Source organism: Phaethon aethereus, assembly GCF_964289735.1.
Source record: "Phaethon aethereus genome assembly, chromosome: 1".
Classification (NCBI taxonomy): Eukaryota; Metazoa; Chordata; class Aves; order Phaethontiformes; family Phaethontidae; genus Phaethon; species Phaethon aethereus.
Window position 1 is genome coordinate 95,575,825 of NC_138575.1, and position 18,314 is coordinate 95,594,138.

Sequence of the window (18,314 nt, forward strand, 5' to 3'; positions counted from 1 at the left end):
AATTTCATAGTCATAGACTTCTATACAATACCACCATTAAATCTGAAAAGTCTGATGGACAGAATGGCAGGGACAACTTCTCTCCCTGAAGGGAAAACTACAGTGCTGCCAAAGGGGATGTTGCTAAGGCAGCCTATTCAAAGTCCAGAAATATATGCCTCCAGTCAGTCAACAGCTAATAAAGAGCTGTGCAAAGGAGGCCATTATCTAAGCTCCTCCGAACTAAAAGGATGGTCGCAACAGTAACTGGCAGTGGGAAGCTGTAAAGACTCACCACTTGGACAAGGGCATCACAGTAGCGACCAGAGACAACTTGGGGGGGGGTTGTCTTATGTTTCAGCAGCAACTTCTACAAAGTAATCATCATATTTCAGATGGGGGAAAAACTGAAAAAAAAAAGGCAAAGGGCCTCAGCTAAAGAGTGCTCAAGCAGTCATTTTGTGCAAGTACAGTCCTGATATGTAATCCCTCACATAATCTACACAATGGGATACGTACCATACATATGAACAACAATTCTAATACTTCATTACTTCAGTCCAGGCTTTTCAGACTTTAATACCAGAATATAGTTATAGGTTGGCTATGGGAAAAATCTCATTGAAAGCAGGCAAATGTGCTGGCCAAACCTAATCACACCTCAGACCAACTCCACAAACATCTCCGTGACAAAGAAAAGGCTACAAAAGCACCTAATGATTTGAGGTATTTGGAGGTTTCTTAGGATCTTACGTAAACAAATGCACAACCTTACCCCAAGTCTCTAAAAAATTATGTTGCATCTCGGTAAAGACTGAGTACTAATATAAATTTGTAAAACTAATTGTGGAAAATCATCATGAAAATCTTCAAGAATCATGTAAAAGCAGGGCTGCACCTAGGTATATCTGGAAGTTTTGGATATAAGACTGAATCCAAGCCTAACAGACAGCAAGACTTTTGGGTTTTCTTAAGGTCAAAAGTCACAACCTGAATACCTGGGAGTTTTTGTGTGTGTATGATACAAGGTCATAAGGCCTGCATTTTAACTGGGGACTGATGTACCTACAATGTAGTTTTGCTCTAACTGCTGCTTAGAAATTGACATTAGGCAGCCTGACTAGCTGCCTACTGTGACTACATTTCCTTCACGTACTTCAACATCCATAAAGTTTAATCATAAAACATCATAAAACATCAGAATGGTTTATAAGTAACTTAAAAGTATTAGGAAATTCATGATGCTGTAAATTATACCTGCCCTTGAGGGCTGCACTGGTTCTCAGACACTACGATAATCACATTTCTTAAAAAAACCTGCACGCACGTAGCTAGCCTCAGCAAACAGCCAAGATCAGTGTTGTTCCAGTGCAGAACAGCAAAAAGTGGTGTTGCACTGATACCTACCAAAAGCTGAAAGTGAAATCAATGCATAATTACTGAAGTTGTAAAGTCCAAATAATCATATTGAAGTGTTCATTACAAAAGAACTTCTGAGTAGAAAGTAAGGCCTGTGGACTCCATGACACTACAAGGAGAGGTCTGCTTGTAGTTACAAGTGGATGTTCATGCACATCTGGCAGCGATGTCATAGTATTTCAGGTGTGTTTTTAAATGTCCATTAAAATGGCTACAAAATACAATATTATTTCCTCCCACAGATTGAAAAAGCTTCTTGAACAAGAAAGAGCATATCAGGCGAAAAAAGAGAAGGAAAGCAACAAGAAAATAACTAAGCTGAAGGAAGAATTGACTAAACTGAAATCCTTTGCTTTAATGGTGGTGGATGAACAGCAAAGACTCACTGAGCAGCTGAATCAACAAAGTCAAAAAATTCAAGAATTAACCACTTCTGCAGAACAAGCACATGAGAAGCTGGCTTTTGCTGAAGCAAAAGTTCAAGAAGAGGAACAGAGAGCCAGCAGGCTGGAGGCTGAACTTCAAGCCCAAAGCAGTAAGATTTCCCAAGACCAAGAAGCAATGATGGCCAAACTAACCAATGAAGACAGTCAGAATCGTCAACTCCGGTTAAAATTAACTTCTCTCAGCCGACAAATTGATGAGCTGGAAGAGACCAATAAATCTTTACGAAAAGCAGAAGAAGAACTGCAAGACCTAAGGGATAAGATAAATAAGGGAGAGTGTGGAAACTCCACGCTTATGGCTGAAGTAGAAGAACTACGGAAAAGACTGCTGGAGATGGAAGGAAAAGATGAAGAGCTCATAAAAATGGAAGATCAGTGCAGAGAACTTAATAGAAAGTTAGAAAAGGAAGCATCACAGAGCAAGAACCTTAAAGGGGAAGTTGACAAACTCAACAAAAGAATTATGGAGCTGGAGAAATTAGAAGATGCTTTCAACAAGAGCAAACAGGAATGCTACTCCCTGAAATGCAACCTAGAAAGAGAAAAAATATTAACAAAGCAGTTGTCACATGAGCTGGATGGCTTAAAAGCGAGAATTGGCGAGCTTGAAGCAATTGAAAGTAAGTTAGAAAAAACTGAGTTTACACTTAAAGAAGATTTAACAAAGCTGAAGAGTCTAACAGTGATGCTTGTGGATGAAAGAAAAACTATGGGTGAAAAAATAAAGCAAACAGAAGAAAAGCTGCAAGCTGCAACTTCTCAGCTTCAGCTGGAACAAAACAAAGTGATGTCTGTTACAGAAAAACTAATTGAGGAAAGTAAAAAGGCACTGAAATCAAAATCTGATGCAGAGGAAAAAGTGTCCAGTGTTACAAAAGAAAGAGATGAACTGAAAAACAAACTCAAAGCAGAAGAGGAGAAAGGAAGTGATCTTGTTTCCAAAGTGAATATTCTAAGAAAGAGACTTCAGTCACTGGAAGCTGTTGAAAAAGAATTTCTTAAAAGTAAACTTAAGGAGAGTACTAAATCCAGCACCTCCTTGCAGCAGGAGAACAACAAAATTAAAGAGCTTTCTCAAGAAGTTGAGAGGCTTAAGCAGAAGCTGAAAGAAATGAAGGCTATAGAAGATGATCTTATGAAAACTGAAGATGAATTTGAGTCTCTAGAACGAAGATACGTCAATGAACGGGACAGAGCCAAGCTCCTATCAGAGGAGCTGGAGGCTGTGAAAATGGAAGTAGCTAGGTATAAATTAACAGAAAAGGCAGAGTCCAATCAAGAGCAGCGTCTTTTTAAGAAGCTCAAAGAAGAGGAAGCTAAATCAAGTAATCTTTCCAGAGAAGTAGATGCACTGAAAGAGAAAATTCATGAATACATGGCAACAGAAGACCTAATCTGTCACCTCCGCGGTGATCATACAGTCTTACAGAAAAAACTCCTCCAGCAAGAAAACAAGAACAGGGAGTTAGCAAAAGAAATGCAAAGCCTCACAAAAGAATTGGAGAGGTACAGGCGCTTCAGCAAGAACTTCAGGCCCGGTCTCAATGGAAGGAGAATTTCTGATTTGCAAGTTTTTTCTAAAGAAGTCCAGACAGATCCAGCAGACAATGAACCACCCGATTACAAAACCCTTATGCCTTTAGAGCGAGCAGTCATAAATGGGCAGCTGTATGAAGATAGCGATAATGAGGACAAAGACAACAATGAGGAGGAACAAACAGTGTCTTTCAAAAGCAACTCATCCATTGCAAATGCCGTGAACAAAAAATTATGGATCCCTTGGATGAAGTCCAAAGACAGCCATCCTCAAAATGGAAAGATTCATACAAAGCAAAATGGAAATTGTGCACAGACTGGAGACCTAGTACTAAGCCATACACCTGGCCAACCTCTTCACATAAAAGTAACTCCAGACCACGGACAGAACACAGCAACACTTGAAATAACTAGTCCTACCGCTGAAAGTCCTCACTCCTACACAAGCACAGCAGTTATACCCAACTGTGGCACTCCAAAGCAGAGAATAACCATTATTCAAAACACCTCCTTAACACCTGTAAAATCAAAAGCAGCAGAAGGCTACATGAGCCCAGAGCAAGTAACTTCTCCTATTACTATGGCTACTTTTGCAAGATCTCAAACTCCTGAATCATGTGGTTCTTTAACTCCTGAAAGAACAATGTCCCCTTTGGCTCTACCAGGCTCAAGTTCTCAGGAACAAATACTCTCCTCGGAGCCTTTGGAAATGGGAGCCAAGCATGCTGTTTTTAGAGTATCCCCAGAGAGGCAGTCATCATGGCAGTTTCAGAGATCTAACAGTACAGGATCAAGTGTAATAACTACTGAGGATAACAAAATTCACATCCATTTAGGAAGTCCTTACATCCAAGCTCTCACCAATTCCAAGCCTATCAGCCCTTGTAATCCAGTGCAAGACAACAGAACTCCAGCATTAGCTAATGGCCTACCCAGTAAGCCCACCAATAAAATCACCAGCAGTATTACTATCACACCAACAGCCACTCCTCTCCCACGGCAATCACAAATTACAGTAAGTAATGTCTATAACTGACCCCCGTCCATGCTGACACCCTTACCAGCAACCCATCCTGTTTTTCATCCCAGCAAGAATTATTTGGAACAGCCCCTTTACTTTGGGAGAGATCTGTGCATGAACTATACAACAGTATATGGAACTAACGTTAAGTTTTGCCTGCTTAGTGTTATCAAGTGTGCACTTACTGTATATCTTCTCATCAAAATACAGTTATGTAAAATATTTAGTCTTGCACTTGTATAAATGCATCTTTATATATTTACATTTTCAAAATAACTCACATTACTTTTGACTGCAACTTGCCTTGGTAAAATATTTTAACATTACAAAAAAACCAGTAAATAATTGATTATTTTTATCATTGCTTGCAGAATTATTATTTTTCATTATGTGTGTTCTGTATTCTTTTGCATGAACAGTAGAATTTGAATTAAGCCATAATATTGCCTGCTAACTTCAGATAAGACTTGATTCATTACCTTCCCTGCTATTTCCCAACTCCTCTTAGCCCTTTCATTTCACATAATTATCCGTACATCACACACACACAATCCGTACATCTCAAAATATTATGTATTGTATTTCATTACAAATTTATGATGCATACATGATATATTCCAGACCACAACCACCACTTTTCCTCTCCATCCTTTTTTTTTTTTTTTTACACTGTCTGGTTAAAACTCTTTTTAAACCTTCTTGTAAACCTTTCTTGTAAGTGAACTGAGTTCAGAAGCTTATATCACAAAATGATTGTCCCCAAACAAGGCAAGTGTTTTTTTCCAATACAACAGAAACACTGCTATTATTTAGGTACACTGTAAAACAATAAACAGCAACATCTACATTCCTAAGGGACAACTCAGAAGAATGGATTCACACATAATATTCAAATTTCCTCTAAGCTCCTAGCCATCAATCCACCATACAATATACATACACAATTCAGGTACACTGAAGAAGAAATAAGGTTAGCAAACTATGGCACGCCTTCATGTTTTTCACATAATAGGCAAAGAAAGCTTGACCGAAGCGTTAAGAAGCAGTACTAGACCAAATCCTCAAGTACGTACACCTCTAGAACTATGGTAAATAGGAGTACTATACAGAATGGATAACACAGGTTAAGGTATTTCAATGATGGATACAGTATTAGTGCCTAACAATAGGACAGAAATGTAAGCAATTCTGCCCTTTGCATTTGTGTCACGCAGTCAATCCTAACCTCCCAGAAAATACTGCTAGTAGTGGACCAACTGCAATGTAAATCAGCTCAAAAGGCCTGAAATGCACTTTCAAATGTCTCTTTTTCAAGACCTATAAGCTACAAATGTAAATTGGAACAGCTGCTGCTTATTCTAAAAAGTTAAATGCCTATCCCATGTATCTTAGGCTTTTGGTGGGGAGGAAATTATTTTTAAAAAAATTCAACCTCCTTATCAACAAGGAAGTTTGCAAGTAAGCAGAAAATCCCTATTCGCTAAACCCATATCTTTATTCTGTTCAAATTATCTAGAGGGAAAAAAAATAATTTCTGCAGTATAACTTAACAACTGATTCAGCAAAGGACTTTGGCACATGACAAGGAGACTTTTATCATTTTAAGTCCTTTTGATGGACATGAATCTAAATGATTACAAATGTAGGTAATAACTGATTTAAGGAATGGTTTCTATTGAAAAGCAAAGTCCGCTACCCATACACACTTTTCTCAGTAAAATTAACAATGGGAATGAAAAATATTAACTTATGTGATGGAAATGGATATAAGAAATTTATTACAGTTGAGCCATGGCAATTTAAAAAAAACAAAATGTGGACCTGCGCTAGCTTAATTTCATACTGATACCACATCTCCTGAAGTTACTGGGCTTCATAAGAGGTCCTTCCCACTTGTTTTGTCTTAGTTTATCTCCACTGACTGCAAAAGCAAGATCTGACTAAGATCTGGATCAGAACAAGTATGCAGTCTTACCCCGCAAAGCAAACTTTGGCTCCTACCAACTTCTGCAAAAGTTACTGATCAAGACAGCAGCCAGCACTCAGGCAAATCAAGATTATAAGTGTGCTACTTATACGAACAACTTAATTACATTTGGGTTACACATTCTTAACTGCAGGGCTCACTGAAAATTAAAAAGCAGTCCATTCAAAACACGTTCTCTGCACTTCTGCTGCATATTGTGCTGATCCATACCCAAGATGTCTGCAGGGACACATTACAAACATGGTACTGCATACCTGTGTCTAAAGTACACACTTGTCCATGTATTAACAGCCACCAGAGTCTCCAAAGATTAAAGGATTAACAGTTATCCTGCAGAAGCACTTGCACTTTCTCCAGTTGGACTTAAAAATCTTGTAGAAAAAAACCATTTAATTTCAAAACTGCATTCCAAAATACACAGAAATGTGCTGATCATTAACCACCTGGCCATCTATCACAATACCTTGTAAAAGAAAAGCATAAATCAGGACAAATTGTCCTTTGGACAATTGCCAGGCTATTATGAATTCAAAACCTAGGTGAGAGTTCACACCACTTATAAGTTTAATAATTAAACAGGACAGAATTTCTGCTCCTGTCTTAATCCTTACACTGGTGATGGTTTACCAGTAACTGTCCAATTAACAAAAGATAAACGAAGCAGCCACTCGTGACCATTAACTCCTAAACAAGAAGCATCACCATTACTTGTAAATGAACTTGCTACATTTCCTAAAAACAAATCTTGATTAATGGATGTTTATAGATGAAAAAATCTACATGTACATCTTAACTGACTTCACAGTGCAATTTTAGTCATTCATTGCAACAGATGAAAAATCAAATAATTATTTTGACTAAAAATAAGGTTTGCAGAATAAAACCTGTTCATCCTGTTCAAATTCCCAAGATCTATTTCAAAGCACACAGCAGAGAATATAAACACCTGGATGTATTCGTTGAGAGCTGAAACTTAATTGTTTGAACAGAAATAAGTTAGCTGTAATTTTATCATACAGGGAGCATAGCTCAATAATAATAATAAAATTATCTATTTACAAATTAACTTCAGGTTGTTCAGATCACCCTTCCATACTTCATGTTATTTCCATTTTGCCAAGTGGGAATACTCACCTACTTCCTTGGCAGACAGAGAAAACAGCAGAGCAAGGAGAAAATGAAATGAGTTGTTTAAATCAATTTGCAGGCAGTCTGAACAAAAACATCAAGCATAATCATATTAAAATTCAAGAAAGTAAGGCAGCTTTTCTAGGAATTTCAAGCATTCCGTAAGTGGTAAGTATTACTGTTCACACGGAGTCTGAGACACTTTTGTTTTCAGTCTTTGCCCAAAAAGCCTAAAATCTGACAGGTATGTAATGATTCAATTAAATGTTAAAGGGAAATGTGGTCACAAAGTAAGTAGCATATATCAGAGGGATTAAACTGTGAAAGAGAGCATAAAAGCAGTTTTCAGCAGATCATAATATCAACCCTTCTCTTTTCCAAAACTCTTAGCAAGCATCTCCTCTGAAGTCTAAAAATCTACCCTTTCCCCTGCATGTTAAGTTCCCAGGAAAAGAAAGGGAGAATTAACTGATAAAAAATGGCAGAAGTTATCAGCCCACTTCACCTTTTCAGTTTTATTTCACTGAGTAAGCAAAGGAACAGAAGCAAAGGCAGCATAAACAGTTTGGTGGTCAGCATTTTTAAATCATTATTCTTATGCAATGAAATATTTCAGAAGAAATATTTTCAATTTTTGTCCTTACAGGGAGGATGGATAAGGGGAGGGAGGGTAAAGGAGGAAAAGAAAAAAGAATAAGAAGCAATAATGGTATTCTGAGAGCAAAATGCCCATCCATCAGCTGAGAGGTAGTATTTCAAGTTATTTTAAAACCTCCCTCAAGAAGCTAATTAAGAAATAGAATTGACAAAAATTACAGGAGCAGCCAGCTAATCTTCCTGATCCAAAGCACAGTAGACAATATGGTGTCTGGGAACAGAATGTAAGGCTGTAATAATAAAAGAGATCTGTATGTAAACATCTTCTGCAAGGGTTAAGAAGGGGTGCTCCCCACACCGGGGAAAAATAATCAGAAACAGAGTTATACAGCACTACTTTCTGATTAAGATTGAATGAATGCTGCAGGATTAGGTGATGGAAATGGAGTAACCAACTGCAGGATGACTTTGTCCCTAGGAAACAGATATTGAGGCAAAACGAAAACTGACAACTGCCTGATCTCCAGGCTTAAGCAAAGACTACCAAAACATTATGTTACCAAGAAACAGAAGAGAAAAAGATCTTATGGTTCAAGTACAGAACAAGTGGGCGTATGAAGACATTTTAAAATCACACCAAGTACTGTAAGTGGGAAATTGCTCAAAAAAAAAAACCAAAACCCACAAAAAAACCCAAACCCTCAAAAATTTAAGTAGTATGAAGTGTTTTCACAAACCTGCAGCTAATGGCCGCAAGATATAGCTGAATTCTCTCCACTATGGGTCACCCAACGACCCACCATACTGTGGGCATCCAGAAAGCCTCAAATATCAGAACTGCCAACTGAACATGATTCTCCTCTAACCACTAAGCAAAGTATACTTTACACTGAAATCACTGCCAAATCCCTGGTCCCATCACTATTGTCTGAAGAGATATAATCTAGCACATAAATACATCACAAAACACTCCAAATATACAACAAACATTCATCAATCCCATTAACATCCCTCTGGGGCAGTATGAAGAAATTATATTTTTAGGAAAGAAGTTAGTTGACTTGTGCAAAATCACAGCAAGGTAGCTTCCATCATGATTAGAATCTAGAATTTCTTATCCTTGATTGTCTCATACTCAAGCCATTATAGGCCACATTTTATCCCATAGAAAAACTAATCTTGGCTGGACAAAAGGTAGATTTGTTTTTTGGGTTTTTTTAAATAGAATTTTTATATATAAAAACCATTATGTGCATGTGTGTGTATATACACACACATACATTTAAAATAGCACTCTGATTAACACACCTTTAAATGTGGCCTTCACAGAGGTAAACAGCCTGCTCTCAGACAGGAAAAAAGCCATGATGGTAAAAAGCAGAGGGTTCTTTTTCCTCCCCCATGCAGAACACATTTGGGACCACCCCGGTTACCCTTGTATGCTTCTTCACCACATATATTAACTAATACGGGAAAAATATATTCAAAGCTTTTGAACAGACAATATTGATACCGAAGATGTTTTCATGTTAAAAGGTCTGTGTAGGTATGAGCACAGTTCTGCACATCTTTAAAAACTGCATACTTAGAAATACCCAAACACATATATCCCTACCTGGCCACAATATGTACAGAATAAGGCCTGCTGCCAAGAATTTTCCTCAACAAATGGCAGCACAGCTTTAAACCAAGTGAACTGATGATCTCACACAGATTTGTAAAATAATGTATTCTATAAACAGTAAGCAGAAACAAGCAGAAACATTTAAGTGCCAGCACTACCCTCTCCTGGACAGAATTAATATTGCAGTGTGTTTAGTATCCTTTAAAAAGACCATGCCACTACTCTTCTTAAGGGCGGCAGGTGCCCTAACAAGGTGCCTGAGGTCCCTCCTTGTTTCAAGGGGCAAAGGGAAGAGAACTAACAAGCAACTGTTCATTTCAGAGAACAGCCAGCACAGCAATGTTGATCAATCAGTCCCAGGTAAAGAGGAGCTGACCTTTCCCTTAATCTTGTCAATCATCTGTTAAAAAGGAGTCTTTAAACTACCTTACATTTCAAAGATCATCGCTTTTCCCAGTGAAGATATGTCCCAAGAAAAGCAAGGCACATTACAGAATACTAGTAATTAGGAATACAACTTCTGCCTCCAACTCTGTCCAACTGTGCTTCTTTTCCCCACCACCAGAAAGCAGATTTAAACTTGGTGTTCAGGAAGTAAGACCACAGTGACAGATCTGGGTACATGACTGCAAACAGTGCCATATATATGGGAATTATTTCTAATGTTAATATAGATTTTTCTGTCAAACAGGTCATATTATTGAAATCAAGAATGCTGTAATAAGCCAAATATCAGCAGAAGAGTAGAAATCACAGAAAATAGAGCCTTAGAAGGGACCTCAGGCCATTTTCCAGCCTATTCTCTTACTACAACTTGACTTAAACCTGTCCAATCAAATGTCTAGTTCATCCTGTTCGAAAAACCTTCTGCAATGACAATTTCAGTTACCCCAGGAATCTGTAACAGGGCTGAGATAGCCCTGTCATTACGAATCTTGCTAATTTCGGAACAAAATCTCCTTTGCTGAAATTGTAGCCCAGTATTCACTTTCCTGTTCCTCTACTGGACTTTGCAAACTGTTTTCTCTGCAATAGACTTCATATGAGAGGACGATTACCATGTCCTTCCTCAGTTTTCTTTCCTCCAGATTAAACAAACCCAATTGCTCTCCCACTTGGCTCGAGTACAACTGTACAGCGTACTTCTCTTTTTCACTCTGCAGAGCTGTTTGTAATAGTGTGATGCCCCAAGCCAGACAATACTCTGGCTAAGGTCTTGCCAACATTAGTTAAGTATAAGGTTTATTTATACTGCTCCTGCTTACACATCTCAATATAGTCATGCACACAAGTGGGTTGCATAAAAGCAAGTGCAGAGCAAATGAGAATTTTCCCTCTGGATTCCTAGAAGACAGATGCCAGGACATAGTGAAAGAAAAGGAAATATCCAAATGCTCTGTGCAGCTGAGGAGGCCTAACTGGAAATTTCAGCCAAAGCTGTCTTGTTTGGAGACCAAAGGGAATTTTCAGGCTTATCACTTAATCTTAACTCAGTCTCACTTGCAGACCTGGCTTACGTTCTGACTGCATTCAATCATCCAGGAACAAACTTAAGTCTGGCAATAGGCACACTTGTGCACATACAAATATGTGGACTTCTGTCTAAAGCATCTTCAGCAGCACCCCCGGCCACTTTCACTAAAGTTGAAAATTATACTCTCTGTTGCTCAAATTTCTTAAACTAAAAATTTAAGCAGTGAGAAAGAACCTTACCTAAAATTATTTCTCCTAGATCAAGTTCTACAATGGCTGTAGAAACGTAAATAATAAAGCTTACAGCAGAAGTACTACATGATCCCCCCTATTTAAATTAACACAGTTCAAACAGGAAGCCATACATCACACTTCCAGAAGAAAAAAAAAAAAAAAGATTAGGACCAAAGGCAGAAGAACTACTTGGCCAGCACAGAAACAGACCTATTTTCTCTCCTTGAACCTCACACACACACTTGCCTTAGCCCACTCCCCAGAAAGAAAGCATTGTATTGTGGTAAAATATCTGATGGCCCATAAAAATAGCAGATAATCCACCTCTGTGCCCGTGGCGAAAAAAAAAAAAACCAAACAGTGTATATGGAAGACATATCCTGATATTTCAGAGCATGCTTTCAGATTTGACTTCCTGAAATTAATGGCCATTTTCACAGCCACATGTGAAAATTCCACAATTGTCACCCACAGAGTGTTTGTCCCTGTCCCTGAAGTACCTGCTGTTATTCACTATGAAATAACAAACACAGCTGCTGCATATAAGTTCCCACTCTAACACCCTTTTTTGTGGAAATTCCTATTACAGGTGATGGACATCTACTTCAGAAGTTAATTTAAAACGATGGATGTTAAAAGATCCTTATGAAACTACAGCTTTCTTGATCATTGCTTGCTTTGAAAATGAGCTTTAACTGCTTATTTCTACAACCATAAGCACTACTGATAAAAACTTTTGTATTTTCCGAGTCCAACACCTTAAACTAATATGATGCTGTTATATTTACAGACAGAAACACCACATAATCTCATTTAAAAAAATGTGGCTGGTTCAATGTCCTTGAGGTTGGTTGTCTTTGTTGTTGCAGTAATTACTTGCTGATATTTACTTAACTGTGTTTAGGCACCTTAAGTAAAGGAAAACCATACAACTACTCAGATAGGTAGCTCCTGGGTAACTTTTTGTTTCTAGAAGTGTTTTGAGAGCACTGATGGGAACCCACAAGGGCTCTCCAGAATATGAAAGGTGGCCCAGCTTGGTTTTTGAAGGATGAACATATCTTATTTCCTCTTCTATGACTTGGAAAGATATCAAATATAAAAAGTAGCCTACAGATAGGAACTCAAGGACCTATAACTAAATAGCAATGACGAACACAGAGCCAGCAAATTCAGAATACAAGTAAGTGTCAAAAACCCATTCATCTTGAAGGAGAAAACTAATTGGTAGAAAGGGTACATACCTTTGAAGAGATTCTGGGTGTGCACACAGACTTCCCATACACAGATGAGTTGAAAATCAAATTGAAAAAGTCCACCAAAATCTATATATAGGGGTGTTTGTTTTAGTCATTCAGGTCTGCCTAAAAAACAAAATGGACATCCCAACACACAAGCATGCCATAGCCAGTGTATCTGCTAACGTGCCTCTACACTAAGTAGTAGGGAAGAAACGACGAGGATTGCACAAGAATTTTCAGTGCACATATAACTAAACCAATGCAGAACTTGATATACAGTTACTTCCAAGTGCTTTCCAGACAATTCCCACGTAATGCCATTCCCTCTTTACAGGTCCATCTTACAGCAGCTTAAGCATTGGTCTAGTCGACTGACCCAGAATGTTCTTCTTACAACTCATATCTGAGATTCATATTTTGTCAAGTAGCAAGTTTAAAAAAAAAAACAACAAAGTTTAGTCCTTGATCTAGCTACACATGTAATTAAACTCAAAAAGTGTCAGCAAGTGTTCTCCTTAAGTTTAAGTTATCCAGCCTTTCCTCTAGAATTTGTGTCAGGAATGATGAGAAATAATCAATTTTTAAGTGCTGAATAAGGAAGAAGAGAACTAGGTGAGCAGTTTGTTAAATCCCTGCTTACAACAGAAGTTACAGCTACACAGTTAGATTGATACAATCACTGAAGTGCAAGTTTAGTTGTCCTGGCACAGAAACTTAACACTGCTATAGTTTATTTGCATAGGAAAAAAACCCCAATAATATAGCTGTTATCCTCAAGTTTGAGCCTATGCCGGGAGTTGCATCAATTCAGTTATTGGGGCTACAAGCAAACGAAACACACACCACGGAGAGCACTGTACAAACACTGTAAGCAGACCAAATCTTGACAAAGTCATCAGTTACTGCGCAACTCTCAGCACTATGTGATAATGGGTGTATTCAGAACTGCAAAACAGAACACCATTTTGAATCACCAAAAAATTTTTGCTTGAAACTAAATCTGACAGCTGAAAAAGCCATATTCTAAATGGTGGTTTTAAAGAGCCGGAAGCTGGTGCAAACTACAGGCCAGCGCACAGGGGTATTTTCACACCTAACTTCCCACTGATTTAATAAGACCTTAGAGCCTGAATACCAGTTAGATGCACAAAACCTGTAAAAATCTGGGCCTACAAATACCTTCTTGAAGCACTAACACTGCTGTTCAATCAACTACAGACAGAACCCTCCAAACACTTTGTATCCTATGGAATTTCTGAACTGGAACACTTCTCAAAAAAAACCCAAACAACCCACAACTCACTCTTAGAGATACAATCCCACTTTACGATGAAAGACTTCACATAAATATTTTTGTCTATTCATCTTAATATGCTTAGCAAGTGATGGCTTATCTACTTCTTTTTATAGTTAGGAAACTGAGGCATGTTTTCTATCATCTCTAAATTTACATCAGACAGTAGCACTGCTCGGAATAGCCCACCCAAATGTTTTATTCTCAATACTGTGCGTCATCTACCAGGCCATGCTACATAGTCAGAAGGCAAACTCTTCCAACTCGGTACTCAAGGAAAGCCACATAGCATTAACACAATTATCTCCTCCAACATCACACCTTTTTTTTTTTTTTTTTTTAAACACAGCACCTTTACTAATTGAAGCAAAATACTTTTTGGTTTGGGATTTTTTTCTTTGAGCTTTTTTCCCCCCCTCACATACTAACCATATGAGTGCTAAAATTCAAAACTACCATGAAAATGCATGTTGGGGTTTTTTTATTCAGCATTTAACAACAAGTTTCAGTCCGGTTTTAGTGAAAATACTGGGATGCAGTACAAAAGAAAAAAAATTGCTGCCACCTAGAGGTAAAATCTTCAAGGAACACAAAGCAAATTAAAACGCATCCCTTTTCTCCTTCTCACTTTCAAAGCCAAATTCTTTTCAACTCCTTTCTCAATGTATTTTAAAAAAAAAAAAAAGAGAGTACAAACTGAAAGTTTCTGATTTTGAAAATAAAAACCTAAAACGAGTCATACACATTCAGACCCAGGATCTATGTATCTCATCTTTGGTAGAGACCAGCAGTATATGCTTATGAAAAATCATTAAGTACCAGGCAAACAGAGTAATAAAACCAGCCTCTAGCAGTCTACAACTTACGGCTATCCACAGCTAAAAATCTACATCATGTTTTTGTGTTTAGCAGTCCTTGATGGATGCCATGAATCAAACTAATTTATATCATCACCTCAAAACTGCCTGTCCCAATGAGTTTTATAGCTCATTGACAAGGGAAAATACTTTTTACTTATCTTTAACCCACCTTGAATGGATGCCTTCTAATGCATGTTATTAGAGAAAATTCCCTTATTCACCATAATGCTAGATTTCTTTGTCTTTTTTTTCTCTCCACAAACTATTTTCCAAACTTGAAAAGGTTTAGTCTATGTTGTTAATCTTCATGCAGAAGCCATTTCATAACTGATTGTCTTTGACACCTTTTTCTGCATTTTGCCATACCCTTTTCTGAGCTGTTTGGACAAAACTCTGCAAAACTTTAACAACGTAAGCATGGTTTGGATTTACACAGGAAAAATTATGAGTTTTATTTTCTTCTATTCTTTTCCTCGTAACTCCTAACCTACCTGTTACCTGTTTGACAATTGCCAGTTGCCGAGCAATGAGGACCATTTACAGTGACTCCAGGATCTGTGTTCTGAGTGACAACAGATGTCATTTACTACTGTATGCGAACTAGTTTTCCCTACATATACTATTTTTCATTTGTTAACATTGAACCAACACACATTTTTATCACCTTGTTACTCAACACCATGAATTGCTACTGTCAGCTCTTGCTTCTAATACCTTCCCTTTTATATCATATGCAAATGTCATAATTTCAGTACTAACTCTCTTCCCATGCAGTTTATGAATATGTTGAACAACATAGGTGTCTGTGAGGCTCAGGTGGTATCTTCAATATACTATGAAAACTGTCTACGTGCTCTGCTTCCTATCCACTTGCCACTTTTTAACCATGAGAATTTCCCTTCTTTTTCCACAGAAAATTTGCTCTCCCAAGACTCTTTTGTTAGAGACCGCTATCACGTTTTTTTGAAAAATCATAATATAACACGGTCACATCTATAATAGTAAGTTAAAGGCATCTACACCTGTCCCTCAGACACAGGCCAATCCAAACTACATGAAGCTTCCTAATCCTCCAAAACAGCCTAGACAGATAGAAACTACCTGCTCAGAATGAACCCTCTTCTAGGCTAACTCCCAAACTATGCTTCAGAATTGGTCCAGAGTAAAATCCAGGTCGCGGACCATTCAAACAATTCAACACTATTGAAAATTTAACAGTTCCAGTGCCTGGGAACATTCACAGACACTGCCTAGTTCATTATTAGACAATCTGATACCATATACCTATCTAACAATATCTAACACATACTTTAATATTATCCTCAACAAGAAATGTGGATGTTTTCCCACAGCAAAATTAATAACCATGTGGGTGAATATGCTATTTCTTATTGTCATTTCTTCAGTCTGATCAGTTCAGCAGTTATACCTAACAAATCTTCTGTGAAGCTTTAGTCTAAAAGTGGCATCGCATCCCTCTAGCATCACCAGCACTTTCAGTGGCAGACTGCACATCACTAGTAAGGATTCAGCAACTTTAAAAATCATCTTCAGAACTCTTGGAAAAATACCACATTGTTCTGGGAGATCATAACTATTCCTTCTGTCTCTTTGTTCTCAAACTCAATTAGCCCAGGTTGCTTTTTTTTTTCTCCTTACTCATGATCCATTAAGCATGTCTGTGATGTGCAAACTTTCCCCAAATTCCTCCATACTGAGCAGATGCAATGATCTGATTTGGCTCAGCTTTATCCTTCTGAGAACTCTTGTCATATACAATTTTCTACAGCCAAATGGCAGGCTTTTGAATTTTGATACTTTTTTTTTTTAATAAATATTTATATCAGGCAAGCTTTTATGTCCACTGGGAAGTTGTTTCTCAAAACTTGTTTTGGTCTACCTCATTCTTATTCATACTTAATTCACCAGAGTTTTCATGCTGTTTTCTATTATCCTCAGTCAAACACCATTTCCACTTTATGTTTTTTTAAAAAACCTCAGTGAACTTCTGGTACTCTGTTGCTCAACTATAAAATGTATATAAAAAGGCTTATGATGTAAAAAGCCTTTCTGATGGGTAGTGCATGATAAACCCTGGTTTCAGATATGGTAACTTTCAAACAATCTCCTTGCCTTTACAGGTATTCACCCCTTTTCAGGGCTTATTTTAACTTTTTTTTGTCTAGTTTTTGCAATTAAGTATGACTATGATGGATTCTGGAAGGAGAGATGTCTCGTACAAATACATTCATTTTGTCTACACTGTGGTCACTTTCAAAGAATGATCTCTTGCAGTAAATTATGAACTAGGTACTGCCTGCTACTCAGGACTGAACCAAGACTTGCTACTACATGTGGAGGTTCTCTGATTATTCACCCAGAGAAGTCACAGCCTTTGCACTGCATCACTCAGCCCCTAGGGCTGCTGCACTAGTCAGAGGGCTGACAGAACACCCCTCTTATTTACACTCTGGATTTCAATCCATTCAGATTCTTTGATATTCACCAATCAAGTAGGTAAGTTAAATACAAAGCTACAATCTCATTACCAAGGAGAGAAAGGAAGTTCAGACAAACAGTTCTAAGAGCAATGCATTTAGTTTTACAAATTGGAAGAAGACACTGATGAGCTAAATATACAATCCATCTCTCCTCTCTAATGCATGACTTATTTTCTTGCTTTATTTCAAGATTACTGATGGGTTCCATCATTCAATTCCAACTCGGATCCCCAAACCAAAGCCTACAAGCAAAGTACCTGTCAAAATTCCTGCCGGACATCTCAACAAGCCACTCCAAGAAAGCAGTTCTGGAAAGCTACACATTGTAAGAACTGTGTCTAAAACCTGCCTTCAAAGTGGAGGGAGAAGGTAAATAATTTTCTACGATCTATGACATTAAAATGGATTTATGCAATCTGAATCTCAACAGCAGTTGTTTCAATTGGGGAAAAGTCTGAAACCATCCACATGGGTCAGCACATCAGTGGGCACCAATCACAGGACATCAAGAGGCAGCCAAATTCTTAGGAGCCAAAGGTAACTGCAAGTCTGCAGAGACCAAGCTCTGCTCTCATTTTTCTGGTGTAATTCCAGAATTTGGCCCTCAGTACAGAAGCATACGAGATGCAAATAAAATTATCATATAAATTCTGTTTTGACATGTTCCATAAATAACAATACTAATGTTGTTTCAGTAGATTTCTAAAAACATATGGTCAATAAAATGAAGAGGGATTGAAGGAGGTGCTGTTTTGTTTTCAAAGTTGGTCTAGTCAAGAAGTGTTTCAGTATGGATATCTTATGTTCAGTAGTAAAGACAGAATGAAGAGGGGTATGGAGAAATCTGCTCTTTTATAACACACAGAATTAAAAAAAAAAAGAGCTCCTTGCTGTGCCAAGCATCACTTTAAAAGCATGAGTTGAAGGGAATAATTCTCTCCTCAATGAGTTAACTAGTGTGATTATCCCCACTT

The 18,314-nt window shown here is 37.8% G+C and overlaps 1 protein-coding gene across 1 annotated transcript; it reads left to right on the forward strand.

Moving 5' to 3' along the window:
• Positions 1-1,738: 1,738 nt before the first annotated feature.
• Positions 1,739-17,713, forward strand: LOC309414373 (filamin A-interacting protein 1-like; the record flags this gene model as incomplete). Its single annotated transcript, XM_082011683.1, has 2 exons — positions 1,739-4,395; positions 17,531-17,713. Exons 1-2 carry the CDS (start codon positions 1,756-1,758, stop codon positions 17,711-17,713), a joined length of 2,823 nt encoding a protein of 940 aa, XP_081867809.1. The 5' UTR covers positions 1,739-1,755.
• Positions 17,714-18,314: the final 601 nt, after the last annotated feature.